Here is an 18,092-nt window from a genome sequence, read left to right as displayed (position 1 = left end):
GCAAAAGTGGATAGTTTGGCTATACTTAAGAAACACAGGATTAAAGTGGATACAAAACATACCAACTAACATCCAAACTTAAGGGTAAAAAGGACATACTGACAAACCATTCAGTAAAAACTGCCAGAAAACCTCAGACAACCTAGAGTTTTCATTGTGTGATACCTTAAACCACCTGTAAAGGAGGCACATGGTGTATATGCAAATGACCCCTTAAAAATCAAGTGTTTCAGCTACATGGTAAAAAAAAGTCATGGGCATTGAGAAAACCATGTCATTTCTACTTTCAGGTTAAGTGGTATTATAGAAGTAGTACACTATGGCAGAACTGTACAAAGTACTGTGAAATAGTTACTGCATGCAGACAGGCAAACTGAGCACACTGGATACAGGAACAGTAAAAGGTAATTTGCCTAATACCCACTTGCTATCTTTTGCTACCTACTTTCAACTACATAAGGGTTTTCTATTTCAAAAAATATTTAGAAGAAAAAAAAACATTTTTGTATCTGTGTGCAAGTTAAACTACCTTTGCTTCTGCAAGTGCTTTAATAAACAAAGTTATAAAAGCATGGTTAGGCATTAGGTCTTCTGATATGGTAGCCTTGACATAACAGGCATACAGTAAACAGGCAAAAAAAAGCAGAAAAAACTCTAGATAATAAAAAATGTGTCTATAATTCCCAAAAACAGCTGTCAGAAAAAAGAAAATAATTACACAAGCTAGAATATTAACCACATTAGATGACAGAGATAAGAGCTTGCAGAAAACCCAGGAGAAAAAGTGCAAAATGAATGATTCATCAACAGCAATGGAAAAAAAAATTGATGACATGCTCTCAGAAACTTTTAAGATAAGCGGATTATTGCTAGATTATATCACAGCTAACAATAAAAGAACGCAAAATATCAAAGAGATCCTGAATAAGCATGCAGATATCAACAATTTACCAACCACAGATTGAACAGTTAAACAAAATGGCAGAATATGAACTTAAATGTGGAGAGAGACAATGCAAACTAACCGAGTTAGGAGACAGATTTCACAGTATTTGAGATTTACAGTTACAGCAGAGAAAAAAGGAGGACACAGACTGTGCTGAATTTATGAGAAATTGCTTAAGCACCTGGACTGGTATCTTCCTCCTAGAGGTACCAAGATAGACAGGGTCCAAAGGGTAAACCATTTTGGCATCCCAAACACAGCAACAGCCAAGACCTATTCTTGTGAAACTACAAGCTTATCAGCTTAAGGAGGAATTGTTATCGAAGCTCTTGAGTAATGGGACTATCTTGAAGATGGCAGACATAAGGCCATGACTATACACTTTGCGTGAGTCTTCATTTCCTGCATTACAAAGTGCAGTAAAATGAAACTGAGATTATGTAGTCTATATAACCCGCCTCCTTTAGAATATTTTACGTTTTGGGGGTTAAAACATACAGTGATCCTAGACAAGCATTGGAAGATCTTAATATAAGGGGTGCAGATCTGGAAGACAATAGTGGCTCATGTCAACAAAGTAACACAGAAAGATGTACTGAAGAAGTTGCCTGTAAAGCCATTCCTGTATTCCAAAAGTGACTTCAAAAAAGAACTACAGGCATGACCACATCAAAAGAGTGACAAACATGGTGAGACAATGTTGTTTTGCTGTTCTAAGTGACGATTCAACCTGAGTGCTAAAAGCCTTATTAAACACTCAAGACATACATACCTTGCCTAGCTGAGTCTTTAAATAATTGATGACTGCATGCTGTTAAACACTTGTTCAACTGGATGTACATGACTGTAAACAAAAGTCTGCTTTCCTAAACTAGCAGGTAGGTGGAGATGGGTTTGTAGTTAACCAGAGGAAATGCATGTCCTAATAAAAGCATTAATCCCATTGCCAAAAAATGTATAATGTTCTGGGGAATACTAATCAGACCTGTTACTTTACAGTTAAGGGAAGGGGAATTCCTTCTAAACGTTGTATGGGCCAGTTATTAAAAAAATAAATAAATGAAAATAAAATAAATAAATAAAAAAGGATGAACAGAAAAAATGCTATGCAACTACTGTTAGTAGGAACGGTGGAAAGAACTCATTGTTTAATTTGGGTGGAGTTTGAAGAAGAGACAGAACATGTGATGGGAAAGGAGACCAATTAGTTGTAAACAAACATGCCGAAGTTGACGTCAAAATGAGTGACAGACAGGGCTGGAAAAAGTTTGAATAATGAATAAAAAAAAAAAGAAAAAATAAGGGACATATTCGAGTGGTGAGATAATGCAAAAACTGTGTCCCTAAAGCACTAAGAAAGAAAGGGGGAATTAATCTGCGATGCCTTAGTAATGATGTAACAGGGAATACAGAGCATTCACTCAAGGAATGTAGAAACACTACAGTTATGTACCAAACTGTAAATAGCTTTATTTAAAGGGGAAGAGTGGAGATTTTTCTTGTTTATTGAATATATAATGCTTGTTTATAAAAGACCCAGGGGAAGGGGAGAGAGAAAAATAAAAGGGGTCTACAGAGCCAAAAAAGTGAAAAAAAAAACCAAGGAAGCATGCAAACAGGATAACTGTTGGACAATCCTATGAATATGCAGACATACTGTGAAGTAAACAGAGATAAAAAAATGGATGAGACTAATGTAATATCCAGGACCAGTGTTAGCATTTTCAGTGCCCCAGCAAATGTCAAGTTGGGGGGCCCTAGGCAATTCCAGTCTACGTATTACCCTGCCACTGCCACCCTTTCTAAGCAACCTTTTTGTTCATGCTGCAAAATTTTAGGTGTAGTATGCACAGACTGGCCTGTAGCAACAATGTGCATACATTAGAACAGACCTGTGTACCACACTACATTGGCCCATCTCACAAAGGGACATTCACAGTTACTGACATTTAGTTGCAACAATGATACATTACAACAGCTCTATGTACGGGTCTAAACTTAGGAGAAATGGTACCTTAGGCATGACTTACTGTTTCAGCCCCCCCCCCCCACACACACACACACACACACACAAATACATACACACCCTCCAGTCCTCCCCATCTTTGGCCACCCATACCAAACACATTAATTTTTTTCCCTTTTCTCACATTTTACCTTACTCATCAAATTTTCAAAAAGCCATAACTTTCTATCTATATGTTCTAAAGTGCATTTTAAAGTTTTTTTTCTTTTTGCACAACCTTTTCAACAATGATGGTTTGAACAGAAATTATGATTAAAGAAATTCTGTGTTGCTGTTCAGCTTTCATTTTCCTTGCATCCTTTAAATATACCTGTCCTGACCAAGACAGCAGAGTAATAACCATTTACAAAATGACTAAATTAAGCCAGTGCCCCCAGAAGCCACAGCGGTTGTAGTTGCTCTGGGATGTATTTTAGGGCACTTTCCTAACCTTTTAATTCAGTGGTGGCCCAAACAAAAATCATGAGTAAGAAAAGAATTTCAGTCTTATTTTTCTTTCAAGGAAGACAGAAGTTGTGCCCAAGGTTTAATGCTCCAAACTGACAAAATAGTTCTACAGTAACAGTAACAAGCCTATTGTTGTGAGGATACACAGGTCCTATATGGTAATACTCCCTAATCCTCCAAAAAAGACAGTCGCTGCCTGTGTATCCCTCTGGCATTCGACTGGGTCGAAAGCAGAGGTTCAAAATTACCACAGTCATGCATTTCAAATGACTGCTGATGTACACATACATGACATGCCTCTTCAGTCCTCACCCCTAAGGCAGCCACTTGTATACATGCTTGATGTGTGATTGTGAAGAAAGTGAAAAAAAAAATAATGATTAGAATAATGTACTCTATTTTATAGCTCCTAGACAGTACACTGCACGTATACAAGCTATAGCAACCTTCTTTGTACACCTCTTAGGTCTGTGAGGAAATGTAAAAGAAACAATGACCAAACACAAGCTATAATGACTACAGTGGCAAAAATTTCAGCCCCCCCAAGCATATCACAAACCATGTCTTCATCATCTCCTCTTCCCTGCATGTCCATACAGCAAGTCATCAATGCTCTCTCCAAGGCTAAGAACACAGCCTCCATGGGACCAGATGACATTCCAGGCCACGTTCTTATTGTTCCAAAACAAGATCTAGCTACTCCATTAGGCACTCTATTCAACTACAGCTTGAGTACGGGCTTTGTCCCCACTGAATGGAAAAAAGTAACTGCCCCCCCCCCCCACAAGGGCAGCTCAGCAAAAGACCTGGGTAACTATAGACTCATAGGTTTAACCAGCCTCATCTGTATAACAATGGAATGAATCATCATGAACCTCATAAATAAGGATATAGATAACCTCCAAACCCTGGATCTGTCCCAGTTCGGTTTTGTCAAGGGCAGGTCATGCCTGCTAAACCTGGTGGACTTCTTCGAGAACATGACTGAAGCCACAGAGAAGGGCAAAGCTGTGCACACAGCTTATTGTGACTTGGCCAAGGCCTTAGACACTATCCCACATTCGGGCATCGTTGACAAACTAACCCAATTGAATATCAATACTTATGTTGTCAGGTGGGCTGCAAACTGGTCCACAGACAGACAACACTCAGTCAAAGTGGGAGACTTTACTTCTACCAGCAGACCTGTCAGCAGTGTGGTCCCACAAGGGTCAGTGCTGCATCCCCTCTTGTTTGGCATATACTTCTCAGAAGTCCACGTCAAAAAGGAGGGGTTGTGGCTAACCAAGTTTGCGGATGACTGCAAATTAGGTGATGTCATTGAATCCCCTAGCGATATCAGCATACTTCAAAAGGGAATTACACAGAACACTGACTGGTGCCAAAGCCATGGTCTTAAAGTAAATGCTAAAAAAATACATCATCATTCCCTTTGGTAAAAACAATGTCCCTGCAGACTAAGACCTCAACTTTGTCCACCATGTGTCTACTGTGCTGAGGAAGGCATTCTACGTCATTCACCTGATTAGCAAAGGCATTGCCTCAAGAGCAAAAGAGGTTATAACTCCCCTGTACTCATCCCTCATCAGGCCTACTATTGAATATAATGCTCCCTTCAGTATGTAGAGTACCAGACACCTGCAGCAACTTGAGAGACCTCATAAAATTCGAACTAAAAAAATTCAGGGTCGCCAGCACATCTTATACGGACAGACTGAAGTCGTTGTCACTGTACTCAGTAGTGTATAGACTACTCAGAGGCAACTTATGTCTGGTTTACAGGGCTATTCAAATCTAATGGAAATGCTGCACATCAATAAGTCAAATGGGAGTAGAGTCACCCATTCCAGGGACCACAATCTAGCCTGAGACATAAACAGGACCTGCTGCAGAGACAGATAACATCTCTCACAGTTTGCCACTCCTCTGGAATAGGCTTCCAATCCATATGAAGCAGAGCACCTCCATGACCTTGTTCAAGTGCAACCTGGACGACTGGATGAGAAACTGTAAATTTCTACTGGGGATTACCACAGCTTCTCTCCTGTACATGGCTTGTCCTTGCTAAAAATACCTTCAGCATACACGATATCTCTCATCTAGTATTATATTGGGATTTAACTGCTCGGCTTGTAAAGACCCTCGGGTCAATAGCCTAGTAACATCCTATGAACATGTGCACACCTGGTTTAACTATGATGAAAACTAAAGAAGTAATCACAATACAGTCCCCCCTCCACATCACTTACAGCAGCTAACTGCATGGATTTTTGCAGAATATCCAGATTTTTGCCTCATATTTTGGGTCTGTTTCTCATAAGATTGTGATGTTCTGGCAAATAATTGAGGGTTGAAGTCAGAAAATAATGACAGACATTTGAGATCCAAACTTTATACCCCTCAGAAAATCCATGCTAAAAAAAAACAAAAAAACGTTTGTTCTATCAATTTTCTAAGTTTGTAAGAGTAATATTTAAAAAGTATCCCTATTATTGGCCTTTTGTCCCCCCCCCCATTATTGATGGCTTTGTCCAAATTTCTGGCTCTGTGAGATTTTGAGGTAGGAGTTCAAGATATTCTTGATCCTTGGTTCCTTGCAAAGCACTTCCTTGTAAAAAAAAAAAAAAAAAAAAAAAAAGACAACTTACTTCTCTGGTTGCTACAGCAATCAGGGCTCTTGCTTGACTGAAGCAGACCTGACGGAGTACAGCTTACAGGCAAGTAAAAAGAAAAGTTTGCAGTCATGCTGAGTGGTGACATCACGTCACACAGCTCTTTGTGGACTTAGGGTTACCACCTGTCCCACATTGCGAGGGAAAGTCCCTCTTTGGGCAGTTGTGTCCTGACAAAAAAATTTAAAAATGGCAAATGTCCTGAGATTTTAGGACAAAATTATTTCCTATATTTTATGTAATAGTTGCATAAAACAGTTATTCTGTATCTAAAATACATAAATACTTTAAGAAACAGAATAAGCAACTAAAATGCTACAAGAATAAGCTTTTATTTAGGTAAAAAAGTTAGGTTCTATCCTTTGTACTGACCGTGGGTATATGTCGGCCTGTAAAATCTGATGTTTGTACCAAAAATGTCCCACTTTGGCCATTTGAACAGGTGGCAACCGCATGTGGACTTTCACGAGTTGCCAAAACAAATTGAGGACCTGAAGAAACCCATGGCTGCTGCATGGGGGCCCTTCTCTGCAGTGAGAAAATCAGGGTTCGGTGGGTGCCTAACACCGGCTATTGTAATAACTTAAAATAGGGAATAGCATGGTAGGGAGATGAAAGGTATTTAGGAAACATAGGGCTCAAATAGTGATGTTATAGGACACATTTGTTTAAGAAAGAAAATCAAAAGCTGTTAAAGAAAAGGGGAGGAAGAAGCTATTATGCCAACTTGGAAAATGAAAGAAAGTGGGTGGTGGCTATATGACCTAAAATGGGATTAGATCCAACACTAGATGAAGAAAAGAAAGATGTGCTGCAGCTACAGGAAGTTAGACAGAGTTAAAATTAACATCAGCATCTATATATTTACCACTCAAAATGAGTAGCCTTAGTATCAAAGGGATGTTGGGAATAATCATAGCCTTTCGGCTATGGTGGATGAGTGAAATATAGTCTCCCAAAATTGGAATGTCTCAGGTGGACCTAAGCAAAATCAGCTTCTGAGAGAAGTAGTATTCTTAGAAAAATATATGCATGCATTTGGTTTGGTAGCTCTAGGAATAACACTGCAATCTCAAGGTGGATACTCATTTTTCTCTAGATGGGGTGGGACGTGGGCAAAAATAGGCTTTCTGCATTGAAAGAATACTGTTATAAGGTGCAGAAATTAATGACACACCTGAATGCCACACATGACCATGCCGCAATACCAAGAATGCAGGTCAGGAAATATATCAAAAAGCATTGTCACTTTCCTACACTTTTTATAAAAAAAAAGAAAGATGTTGTAAGCTGCAAGATAACTAAATGAAGAAATATTTGATAAGTATAAGAGGAATGACAGGGGGAGTTATCATCTATAAGCGATACTTATAAATCAAAACTGAGTAATGTAGTGGACACAAACAAAAGCAATACAGAAAGGAAATTACAATCTATACAGACAGACATCTAGGAGAATCGAGATGTGCAAGAACAAAAACTAACAAGAAATACCCTGTCTAGTGACTCTGAGATAGAAAACAAGCAGGAAATGAGATGAGATGAAAGAATATGTGGAAAATGTTAATGAATACAGGCCCAAAATACCACAGATCCAGTATGCTGACAATAATCCCAAAGGGACAAAGCTACTAACTCAAATGATGTGACAACAAAAACTGGAGCGGGCAATAACAAAGATTAGGGACCACTATTCAGGGAATGGAATATACAATAGCACACAGGCCAGATTAAAATATGTTGGAGTGTTGGCAAATAAGATTAATCTAAGGAAAACACCATGACAGGGATGCCCACAGTCACTTTTATTATTCACTGAATACATCTGAGGTTACTGGTCTTAGAGCGGAGCTAAATTACAACAATGCCAATGGATAAACTCAGTGGAAAAATACTTCTATATGCTGATGACACAATAATGCATGTTTCAAACCCATAACATGAATTGCCAATGTTATTTAAGATGCTAAAAAGATTTAGTCAGGTAGCAGGCTACAAAATTAATGAATCAAACACTAAAGCAATAGTTACGAACTATGTCCCTGCACTTGATCTTGTTTGGAGATTTCCATACCTCTGGGGGTGTGACAGTGTGGGAATATGGTTGAAGAATGGAGAGGAACAGAGGTTAGATAGGCATGAGGAGAAGCCTTACAGCGAGTCATAGAAATGATAAGACAGTGAAACATTTTGCATTGGATGTAGACAATAACATATTGGCTGTGAAAATATTTTAAGCTCTGCTAACATTATATGTAGGACAGGTATTTTGCTATGTCCCCTCCCTCTGAAAAGGTATGGCTAAAATTAATAAGGAATTGAAGGAATGGATATGGGAGGGTGAAATGGCAAAAAATGACACTGCCTGTGGAACAAGGGGTCATACGCATTCCAGACTCAAAGGAGTACTTTAGGGTGATACACTTAAGACTGAGCTACCTACTGCAGAATCCATCTTACTCCACAAAGTGGAAGATGATAACTCACAAGGAGGAATAGAAGATCAACAAACTACTAGAAAAAAGAAATGAAAACAAATATGTACAAAAAAAAATTAGCCAATCTATGAGACAAATAATGAAATAAGGTAGAGCACATGACAGGAAGCACCAGGTGGTGCCAACAAGGTTTATTCTTAACAGTGAAAGAAAAGAGAAAAGAAACGCGATGCGATAGAGGGAATACGGTGAAGGAAGAACAACATTCTTAGATTTTGGGATCAAACAATATTATGAGAGAAGGTGATGCAACACTAAAATATGATCTACATGAAAGAGGTATCCTGCTGTTCATGGGTCTAATCCAAAGTTTCAAAGTGTACTTAAAATAACCTCAAGTAGGTGAGAGACTGGGACTGACTATATGGAAGAAGTGAGAAATTGCTAAATAGGGGGAAAATGCTGAATATGGCATATAAAGTGCAAATATGATTGAAAGTGAAGAGGGAGATGAGATAAAAGTAAGCTGGTATACAAGTATGTAGACACACTTGACAGCTGAGAAGTGGCAAAAGGTTTGCCTACGTTTCAGACATGCTACTAAACTGAGAAAATGTAGGATATTTGCTTGGAAGTGCTTGCATAGGTATTTATACTCAAAATAAACTGCATAAATGTTCCCACAACTGAATAGGTAGTGCTAGAGGTGTGAAAAGAAACACTGGAGCACAGTTTTGGGACTGAACAGAATTGGAATTGCAGGCCTATAAGCAAGACATCAATGTGAGATATCAAAACCATGGGACATGATACAGACAACTAAAGACATGATGTTATTAAGCTGAGTTGAGGGAAAACAGAAAAAAATATGTGAAAACTTTATTTACACTGCTGTTTTAGTAGCAAGAAAATGAATAACAAGAAAATTAAAACACAAGGACAAAGGCTTGATGACCATACCTCTCAAGCTCTAAGTGCAAGTAATCTGGACAAAGGCTAAAATAATGGGGGGGGGGGGGCAGAGATCCAAAAATGGGGACAGATTTTAAATGTTGTTCTTATAAACTTAGAAAGTTGGTAGAATAATAGGATTTGTATTAGCATGCATTTTATGAAGTCTAAAACTCAAACGTATGTCATTATTTAGTGACCTCCATCCTAAGTGATTTGCCAGAAAACTACAAATTTTATGAGGAATACACCAAAAACATGAGACAAAAATCTGCACATTCTGCAAAAATCTGAACAGTTGAGAGGTATGTAAGATGACTGAAGTTAAGTTGATTTGATCATAAATGAAATAAAGGACGGAGTTGAAAAAAAGTGAATGGAAAAGTGGGAAAGTTAATGTTTAGCAAATGGAATTTGTGGCATCTCTAATAAACAGATAAACTATAGGAACCTGTTCAACAATCTGAGAATACTGACACAGGAAAATTGTGTGAAAAATAGACACTTCCAACCTTGCTTGGGCTACTCGCAAATTGTACATGCAGAAATCAGGAGTTGCAATGGGAGCCAGAGTGGCTCCCGTAATTGCCAATTTGGTAATGGCTCTTTGGGAACAGAATTACATTAAAATTCATGCATCTTACAACAAAAACAGTACTACAAAGGTGATCTACTGATGACTTGTGTTTCATTTGTAAAGGCACCAAAGAGGGATTCTCTTCTTTCCTGGATTACTTGAACAATAGAACTTCATTTTTGAAATTTGCCATCAGTGGTTTAGGCACACAGATCAACTATCTTGACATCACTTTGAGCATAAATGCACCCATTGGTACAATCCACAGCAAGATATTCAGGAAAGAGATCTTCATAAACAAATGCCTACATTATAACAGCCTGCACCTGTTTCACATGAAGAAAGGTGTCATAAAATGACAGTTTATTAGGCTTAGCAGGCCTACCAGTGAGGACCCTACTTTTATGGAAGAGGTGGAAACTTTGAAAAACATTTTCCTAAATAGAGGTTACCCCCTGAGTTTGCTGACCAGTACTACACAAGAGGTCATGATACTCAACCAGAATAAGGCTAAGCCTATTCTAAAAACAATTATATAAAACATCAGTACAGAATGTAAAGACAGTCAGGGCACCTTTATTGTGACACTGTTTACTGAATATAAAAGTGCTTCTCCCTTGCCCATAACCACTGACATGTCTGCAATCAAGAGTATTATTTGAGACAACTGGAAAATATTTGGGAACAAGGAAATGGTTGAAACCTTGGGTGAAAACCCACAATTCACATATAAAATAATCTGTGAACATCAAGAGCATGGTAGAGCTCTAAAACTTGTAATTCAATTCCAGGTACAATTTTTGTGACTTTCAAACGTGTGTGTAAATTTTGCCAATACATCAATAACAGTTCAAGCATGTACATTGCAGCAGCCAAGACAATAGTGTCCAGAGACAGACTCACCTGTGATTCCAGTGGAGTTGTTTAACTAGCACAGTGTGAGACATAGTCCAGTTTTTATATTAGGAAAACAATGAGAAAACTCCGTAAAATAATTTACAAACACAATTTAGCTACAACGAAAAATGACACCAACAATGCTTTAGCTAAACACACTATGTCCTGCATTGATTTCAGGAAATTTCACTTCTTTGTGCTAAATAAGATGGATTTGGAACATCTCTCTGGTAATCACAACATCTTATTAGAATGCTGCGAGTCTCAGTGGCAGATACGGCTAGCTGCGGACAAGAAACCAAGGCTGAATGAACATATTAACTTGAAGTGTTTTCTTTGGTACAAAGGTTTTGATTTAGCCTTTAAGTTTCATGATTTATTTTTTATATTTTTAAGTCTTTTATTATTTTGTTGAATTTAAAATATATTCTTGCTTGAAATGTTTACGTTCCTTAAAGATTTGCTGCATCAAACAGCATTGGTGTGCTGTGATTGATATTCTATTCATTCATAAAATGTTTTTTATTGTGATTAGTTCATTCACATCACATGATTTTTGATTCAACTTTTAAATTAGCCCAAAGTAGGTTTAGATAACATTTCTGAAGAAGTTCTGAATAAAGATAGAATGAAAGTGCTAAATGTTTGACTTGTTTTACTACACAGCTTTGTGTTTTTTTCTCATTTTTAATTTTAACTGTCAAAACTTGTATTTTTATACTTTTGTTTTTATTTCTGTTTGGATTTTGTTAAAGAAATGAAAAACTATGTGACAAATGTTAGATGAGACTTACAAATGTGAAATAAAAGAAATATGCGAGCAATTAGTGTCTAGCTATGGAAAAATGAGTAGTAAGTAATATGAAAATATTAAAAAGGTATTGGAAGCATTGAGTGGAAGAATATGTGCACTGATACAATGCTAACAAGTATGTGTATGTAATCTCCAATTTCCTCCCAATGCAACTAAAACAGAAATTCACCAAATATTAGGTATGGGCAAGTTGAGTTTTTCTGATTTCAAAGTTTAAAGTTTTTGTGCAATTAGAAACAAAGTACAGCTTGGCATGTAAATGAAACTTTACAACAAGATCAGCTGCTTGTTTCAAGTTTAGTCTTTTAATTGCATACCTCCCAACTGTCTAGATTTTTGCCTCATATTTGGGAAGAGTGTCAGGAGTGATTTGTGACAGATGGGTACCAGTGAGAGTGAAAGGGAAGGTCTACAAGAGGGTAGTGAGACCAACTATGTTATATGGGTTGGAGACAGTGGCATTGACAAAAAGGCAGGAGTCAGAGCTGGATGTGGCAGAGTTAAAGATGTTAAGATTTGCACTTGGTGTGACTATGATGGATAGGATTAGGAATCAGTATATTAGAGGGTCAGCTCATGTTGGACAGTTTGGAGACAAAGCAAGAGAGACGAGATTGTGTTGGTTTGGACAAATGCTGAGGAGGGATGATGGGTATATTGGGAAAAAGATGCTAAGGATGGAGCTGCCAGGTAAGAGGAAAAGAGGAAGGCCTAAGATAAGGTTTATGGACGTGGTGACAGAGGACATGCAGGCGGTTGGTGTGACAGAGCAAGATGCAGAGGATAGGAAGAAATGGAAAGAGATGATCCGCTGTGGCAACCCCTAACGGAAAAGGCCGAAAGATGATGATGATGATTTTTGGTCTCGTAAAATTTGTGTTTTTCTGGCAAATCTTAGAGGATTGAAGTTGCTAAATAATTACATAAATTTGAGTTTCAGATGTGCTTCTAGTAATGCTTCTTCCCATCTAAAGTACAGCCAACAGATCAAACTGATGACAACAGCTATGTGAATAACGGTCTCTACGTGTCTGCTATACAATTAATTGAATTGTCCTTTCTCTTATCCTTCTTTTTCTCCACAGTCTTTTAACTTCCCTACACTTGTTTCTCATTACATGCTCAATACAATACAATAAACAAACCACACTGTGTCAAAGGACAAAAAAATGTTGTCAGTGCTGATAACAGCATTATTGAAATTTACATCCAAAGGTTTTTAAATGCCTCTAATGATTGAATACCTCTAACGAATGACTATCTTTAATGTGTGATGGTAATTAACTGTTAACCAGCTACCTGGTAGATCTAGTTAGTTCTGTTGCTCTTTTTAAATCCATGGCATTCCTAAAGTTTTTACAACTTTCCCTTCTCTCCTTATTTCTAATATCCTAGAATCCTTTCTCTGCTGCCTGTTGTAGTCATGACCTATTTAAAAAATGTTTTAATCTGCCATATACAAATATTTGTTTAGGTAATATACAATGTGTAATGCCGCATATATGATGGTGCTCTTTTATCTGCCCAATTATAAAGGGAACAAGTTCCAACACTACTAGCAGAACATTACATATAGCACATATATATCATGTGACTTGGCTGTATTTTACTGCTCACATTTATCTTTCAACTGTTTTATATTTTTTACAATTTGTGCATTCTGCTTAGCAGATTGCATGACAGAAATGTTTTAACACATGATTTGTTTGAGTTAAGTTAAATTAAACTCTTAATTTTAATAAAACACTGCACTGTTTATTGAAAAAGATGGAGGAAATATTATCTTCACAGTCAAAGGATTCTGAAAAATGACAGTTCTGAAACAGTAGCACTGAGTTCTATATATGTGAATCAACCCAAACTTCAGTTTCCCTTGTAGCAATGGCATTTGACTCCCATGTCTCTTCTCCTCCAACAGTATTTTTAATATTTATACATGTAATGCTGTCAGCTTGTTTTGGTGGCACAGAGGAATAAAGCCCTAAAGACACACTAGGTGAGTCAATTTTGACTAGTGCCATGGGCATGATAGCAAAGGCTGGGATGATTGGCATGATGACCCTGGGGGAGGACAGATGTTCTTGGATGTACCATTACAAGATCCCTAGTGGGGACTTGGGACTTAGGAGTGTTGTACTGCAGGGGTGCAGTTTTATGGTTGAGATGCACGGGATCCTAAATAATATACAGTGTGTGGAGTCTGCTAAAATTACCCTGCCAATTAAAACAGAAAAATACTAAAAGAACTGATGTACTACTACACTAACTATGCATGCCAATTAACAAATTCAGTGATACAAATTAGCTTACAGGACATAAATAAAATTAAGAGGAAAACCATTTTCATCAGTATGATGAATTTTGTCTTGAAAATTAATGTTGGAATATAAACTGCCCCATTAGAATGCAAATTGCATAGTAAATAACATTTTGTTTTGTTCACAATTCTGAGCTGCACATTATAAACAGTTTCATAAAAAATAAACCTGCATTCACATTACCCAGAATGTTAATTATATGTAAACATATTCACAGAACCAACAATGAACAGATACTGTCTAATCACACCAGCAATAAATTACTTATACAGCTGAATTCAACAGCTTCTAAGCTCCCTTGATTAGCTACAATGGCTGTACAAAATAAGATGAGAAAATAATTTATGAGGATTTCTGACAGCAATATGAAGGAAGAATATTGTGGTGACACTTTTAGCCAAATATTGTTGCCTTATACTACATCTTTGGACTGCTTTGTTCCAGGATTCCCAAGCCAATCCTTTCAAACCGAGGAGGAATTTTGCTACTGTTTATGCTGTAAAAGGAAAACAAAAACATTATGTTTTATTATTCCAAGTTCCTTTCAACTTCCTCTCAAAGAGGTAACAGTGGAAACATTTAATTACATGAAATTACATTTCTTGCAGTAAATGAAAAAAAATAAAGTTATTTTACAATGAGTGGCAGCAATTTCTACAAATCAAGAAATAACATACTTTCAGGCAGCTCAGATGTCTTTCTTACTTAAAAGTAACTTTTTATCTGAAAACACAGGGGTGCTAATTATGTACTGTAACAGTATCTCTCAAAGCAGATGAAAGATTTCCAGAAAAAATTGTTATAAACTGTATAGCCTGCCCCATAAACACATACTCAAATACTTATAAATTACCCCAAACATGCATTTACCACCTTGGAACAGAGTTTTATGTTACTATCACTCTTCAAATTGTTTATTAATAGTAAGCATGAACAACTGTAAGAGTAACTGTAATCCACAAGTGGTTGTATACATTTTTAAGACATCAGAAACATAAACAAAGGTGAATTTCATGTTTGACACTTTAGAGAAGCAAAACATTATATATATATTTCCAGCTATAGAGCATTCACAGTCAGAGGACTAACATATAATAACAAGAATACATTTGGGAAATCAGTAACAATTCACTGATGCAACCTTACACACCTCCATTTACCCGTCTACATTCAGCCAATTCAGTCCAACAGTATTCTTGGTTAACTCTGTTGTACACGGGATGCACATTTTAAATAGTGTAGATGGTTTCATATTAAAAATAAATAAGTAAAAACATTAAGAAAGGGGTGTATCCAGTTACCTGTTACTTTTGATGTACAGCTAATATGTCCACAAAGAAAGTATAAGAATTTTCTAAGTTTCCTGTAACTCCTGTAGAAATTATTTCCCAGTAATTATTACATGGCTATTTTGCTCCATTTTAATTTGTTTCTTTGTTATCAGTACGTGAACTGATCCTTCTCAAACTTTTTTCAGCTATACCCAATCCACTAAGAGAGAGTGTGTGTGTGTGTGTGTGTGTGTGTGTGTGTGTGTGTGTGTGTGTGTGTGTGTATATATATATATATATATATATATATATATATCATGAAAAAGTGCACCGAAGGCGAAGCAATAAAGCCATGGATGGAGGCAATCAATATATATAACGTTTTATTAAAAAACAAATAAATCACACTAGAACTACATAAACGCTATTACAAATCCGTTTTCGTTTCGTCACACTTCATCAGATGTGGGTTAGGAAAATAAACTGCTCTTATATATACATCCAAAACCATGACATCAAATTCATCAGCCCAACCACAATGAATCACTAAAAATAAATAAGTAATTAAACTTTTCAAATCTTAATAAAACCCCCCAAAAATTGCTTATATATAAATGTTATTACAGATAAAATACTTTTAAAAATAAATTAAGACATATTTAAATAGACCCAGGATGTTCATGATTGTAAAATAAATTAAACATACACGTCCTTTAATTCATTTATGCATCAAAATCCATGTGCCATCTGCTGGTTAAAAAGAAGCAAATTATATTAACAGCTAAAAACCCCCCCTAAAAATATAAACAATAAAACACAATCAAAATTTAATAGTATATGTGATAAAAGCAGAGTAAGCTAAATTATAATATCCATTAATGTTTCATATCGATACACATTCTCTATATGCAATTTTATTATCACATATACTATTAAATTTTGAATAGGTTTTATTGTTATTTGCTTCTTTTTATTTAATCCTTTTCTTGTTTATAGCAATAAAGTTATTTATATTGGAGTCAAAAGTACATATGCAAATTTTACCAACAGAAAACAAAAAGTGGTACAGCAGTAGCATTGTTGCCTCACAGCAAGAGATTCTCCTGTTCGATTCTCGGCTGGAGCGCCTTCTGTGTGGAGTCTGCATGTCCTCCCCGCGGTAGAGTGGCCTCCGAAAGACATGCGTGAATAGGCGTACCTTCGCTGAAGGTTGGGCATCGGGCTGGCAACTCGGCATCATAAAAATCTACTTCCAATCATTAGCGGACCGGAGTTCCGCTGTGGTGACCCCTAACCGGGAAAATCAGAAAAGACCAACAGAAAACAAAAAGTGTAAATGGAGAACAGACCGAATATTTTACAATTACAGAAAGAAGGATCTCGCTGTTTAGGTTTTGTGTACTTCTACTGAAATGCAGCATCAAATAGACTGGGTTGATTAGATCAGTCTTCACTAGTCACATTTCACAATTCATATACTGTTAGTTATGACAAAAATAACATTATTCTGACAACATAACTTATCTACAACTAGAAAATCTAAGTGAAAACAGAACACTTCTGGGGGAATGCACTTTAGAAACTTGTAGGAACTTGGAATAATTCAAAACATCTTACAAGTGCTCACCAAAGCCACATTTCCCAAGGCACCATGAATTATTGATGGTCAGGAAAAAAAAAAAAAAAAAAAACAACTGACATGTGGCTACCACATTCTAAGTAATTAACAGTGAAAAAAAAAACAGTTCAGCTAGCTTCCTGGTAACCAACTGGTGCAGAGGAAAAGTCTTGTCCAGATTTGACTAGAAAACCAGGTGTCAGATGACAAGAGGTTGGGAAAAGGAGGATATGACACCATTCTGCCAACTCACTTTCTTTCAGTTAAGCAGTGTGAAGTTTTAGCTACCTGGTTACAGTCCCCAAGTAGAGGCCAAGGGTTTTAATCCCAGTATTACTACAGTACAACTAAGTGCAGGAGGATTGTCTGTAGTAAAAGGTGCACACAGGAAAGCACAGTGAACAACAACCTGACTGACATGGGGAAAGGGATTACTACAGAGAAAGGCCACTATCTGCTGCCAGGATATTATATGATGTCCCAATCTGGACTCCATCATTGCTATGGAGACAGAAGACAGAGGAGCTGTCAGGTGGAAAACAGCAGAAGGAAAGACAAACAAGCATAAAAAAAAAAATCTAGCCTTAAGCATCTCACATGTGCAAGTAAATCTCAGAAAAAGATTAACCTGCAAATTTTCTTTCTACCTATATAAAAAAAATCAACAGTGTGCCTGTTTCTAATGCAATTAGGCAAAGCAGTATGACAGAAAAGTGCCTATCACACACGGAAAACAATTACTACAACTGAGTAAGGAACCTTTTTCGTCACCTATTTTTGGGGTTTTAAATGCTCCCAAAATTTAGAAACAAAAATATTAGGTAGCAAAGCACTTAATTTGAGGACTATAACAGGTACAGATTTGACAGAAATTCCTTTCCTTTCACTTAAGACCACTAAAAACAACTGGATTACACAAGTACCACATATATACACCGTCCACAAGGAGAAAGTGCAAATGTGTAAAACCTGCCATAACAATAAATGTCCTACTGATCACTGTTGCAGTACTGCAGATTGTTGGGTTATCTCATCAAATAACATAGGCGTCCATCTGTAGTAGAAAAGCCCAAACCTTCCAGGGTTCCTATTAAATGATCGAAGACGCATTCTTTCA

The 18,092-nt window shown here is 36.9% G+C and overlaps 1 protein-coding gene across 5 annotated transcripts in view; it reads right to left on the bottom strand.

The window, feature by feature from the left end:
- KSR1 (kinase suppressor of ras 1) overlaps window positions 1-18,092 on the bottom strand; it is a 1,687,803-nt gene that overhangs the window by 69,863 nt on the left and 1,599,848 nt on the right. For 4 of the 5 annotated variants that reach the window (XM_044054643.1, XM_044054645.1, XM_044054648.1 and 1 more), the window contains one exon: window positions 13,502-14,582. The exons of the other annotated variant lie outside the window; for it this stretch is intronic. In XM_044054643.1, the coding sequence (XP_043910578.1) occupies window positions 14,504-14,582 (79 nt within the window). In that variant the 3' untranslated portion in view covers window positions 13,502-14,503. Of the gene's footprint in view, window positions 1-13,501; window positions 14,583-18,092 lie in introns of those variants that run through there. 5 annotated transcript variants of the gene reach the window in all.

This window comes from Protopterus annectens, chromosome 13.part0 (genome assembly GCF_019279795.1).
Source record: "Protopterus annectens isolate FY-2018-M chromosome 13.part0, PAN1.0, whole genome shotgun sequence".
Classification (NCBI taxonomy): domain Eukaryota; kingdom Metazoa; phylum Chordata; order Ceratodontiformes; family Protopteridae; genus Protopterus; species Protopterus annectens.
The sequence above is the reverse complement of the archived record's forward strand: the minus strand, read 5'-3'. Positions and strand labels throughout refer to the sequence as shown.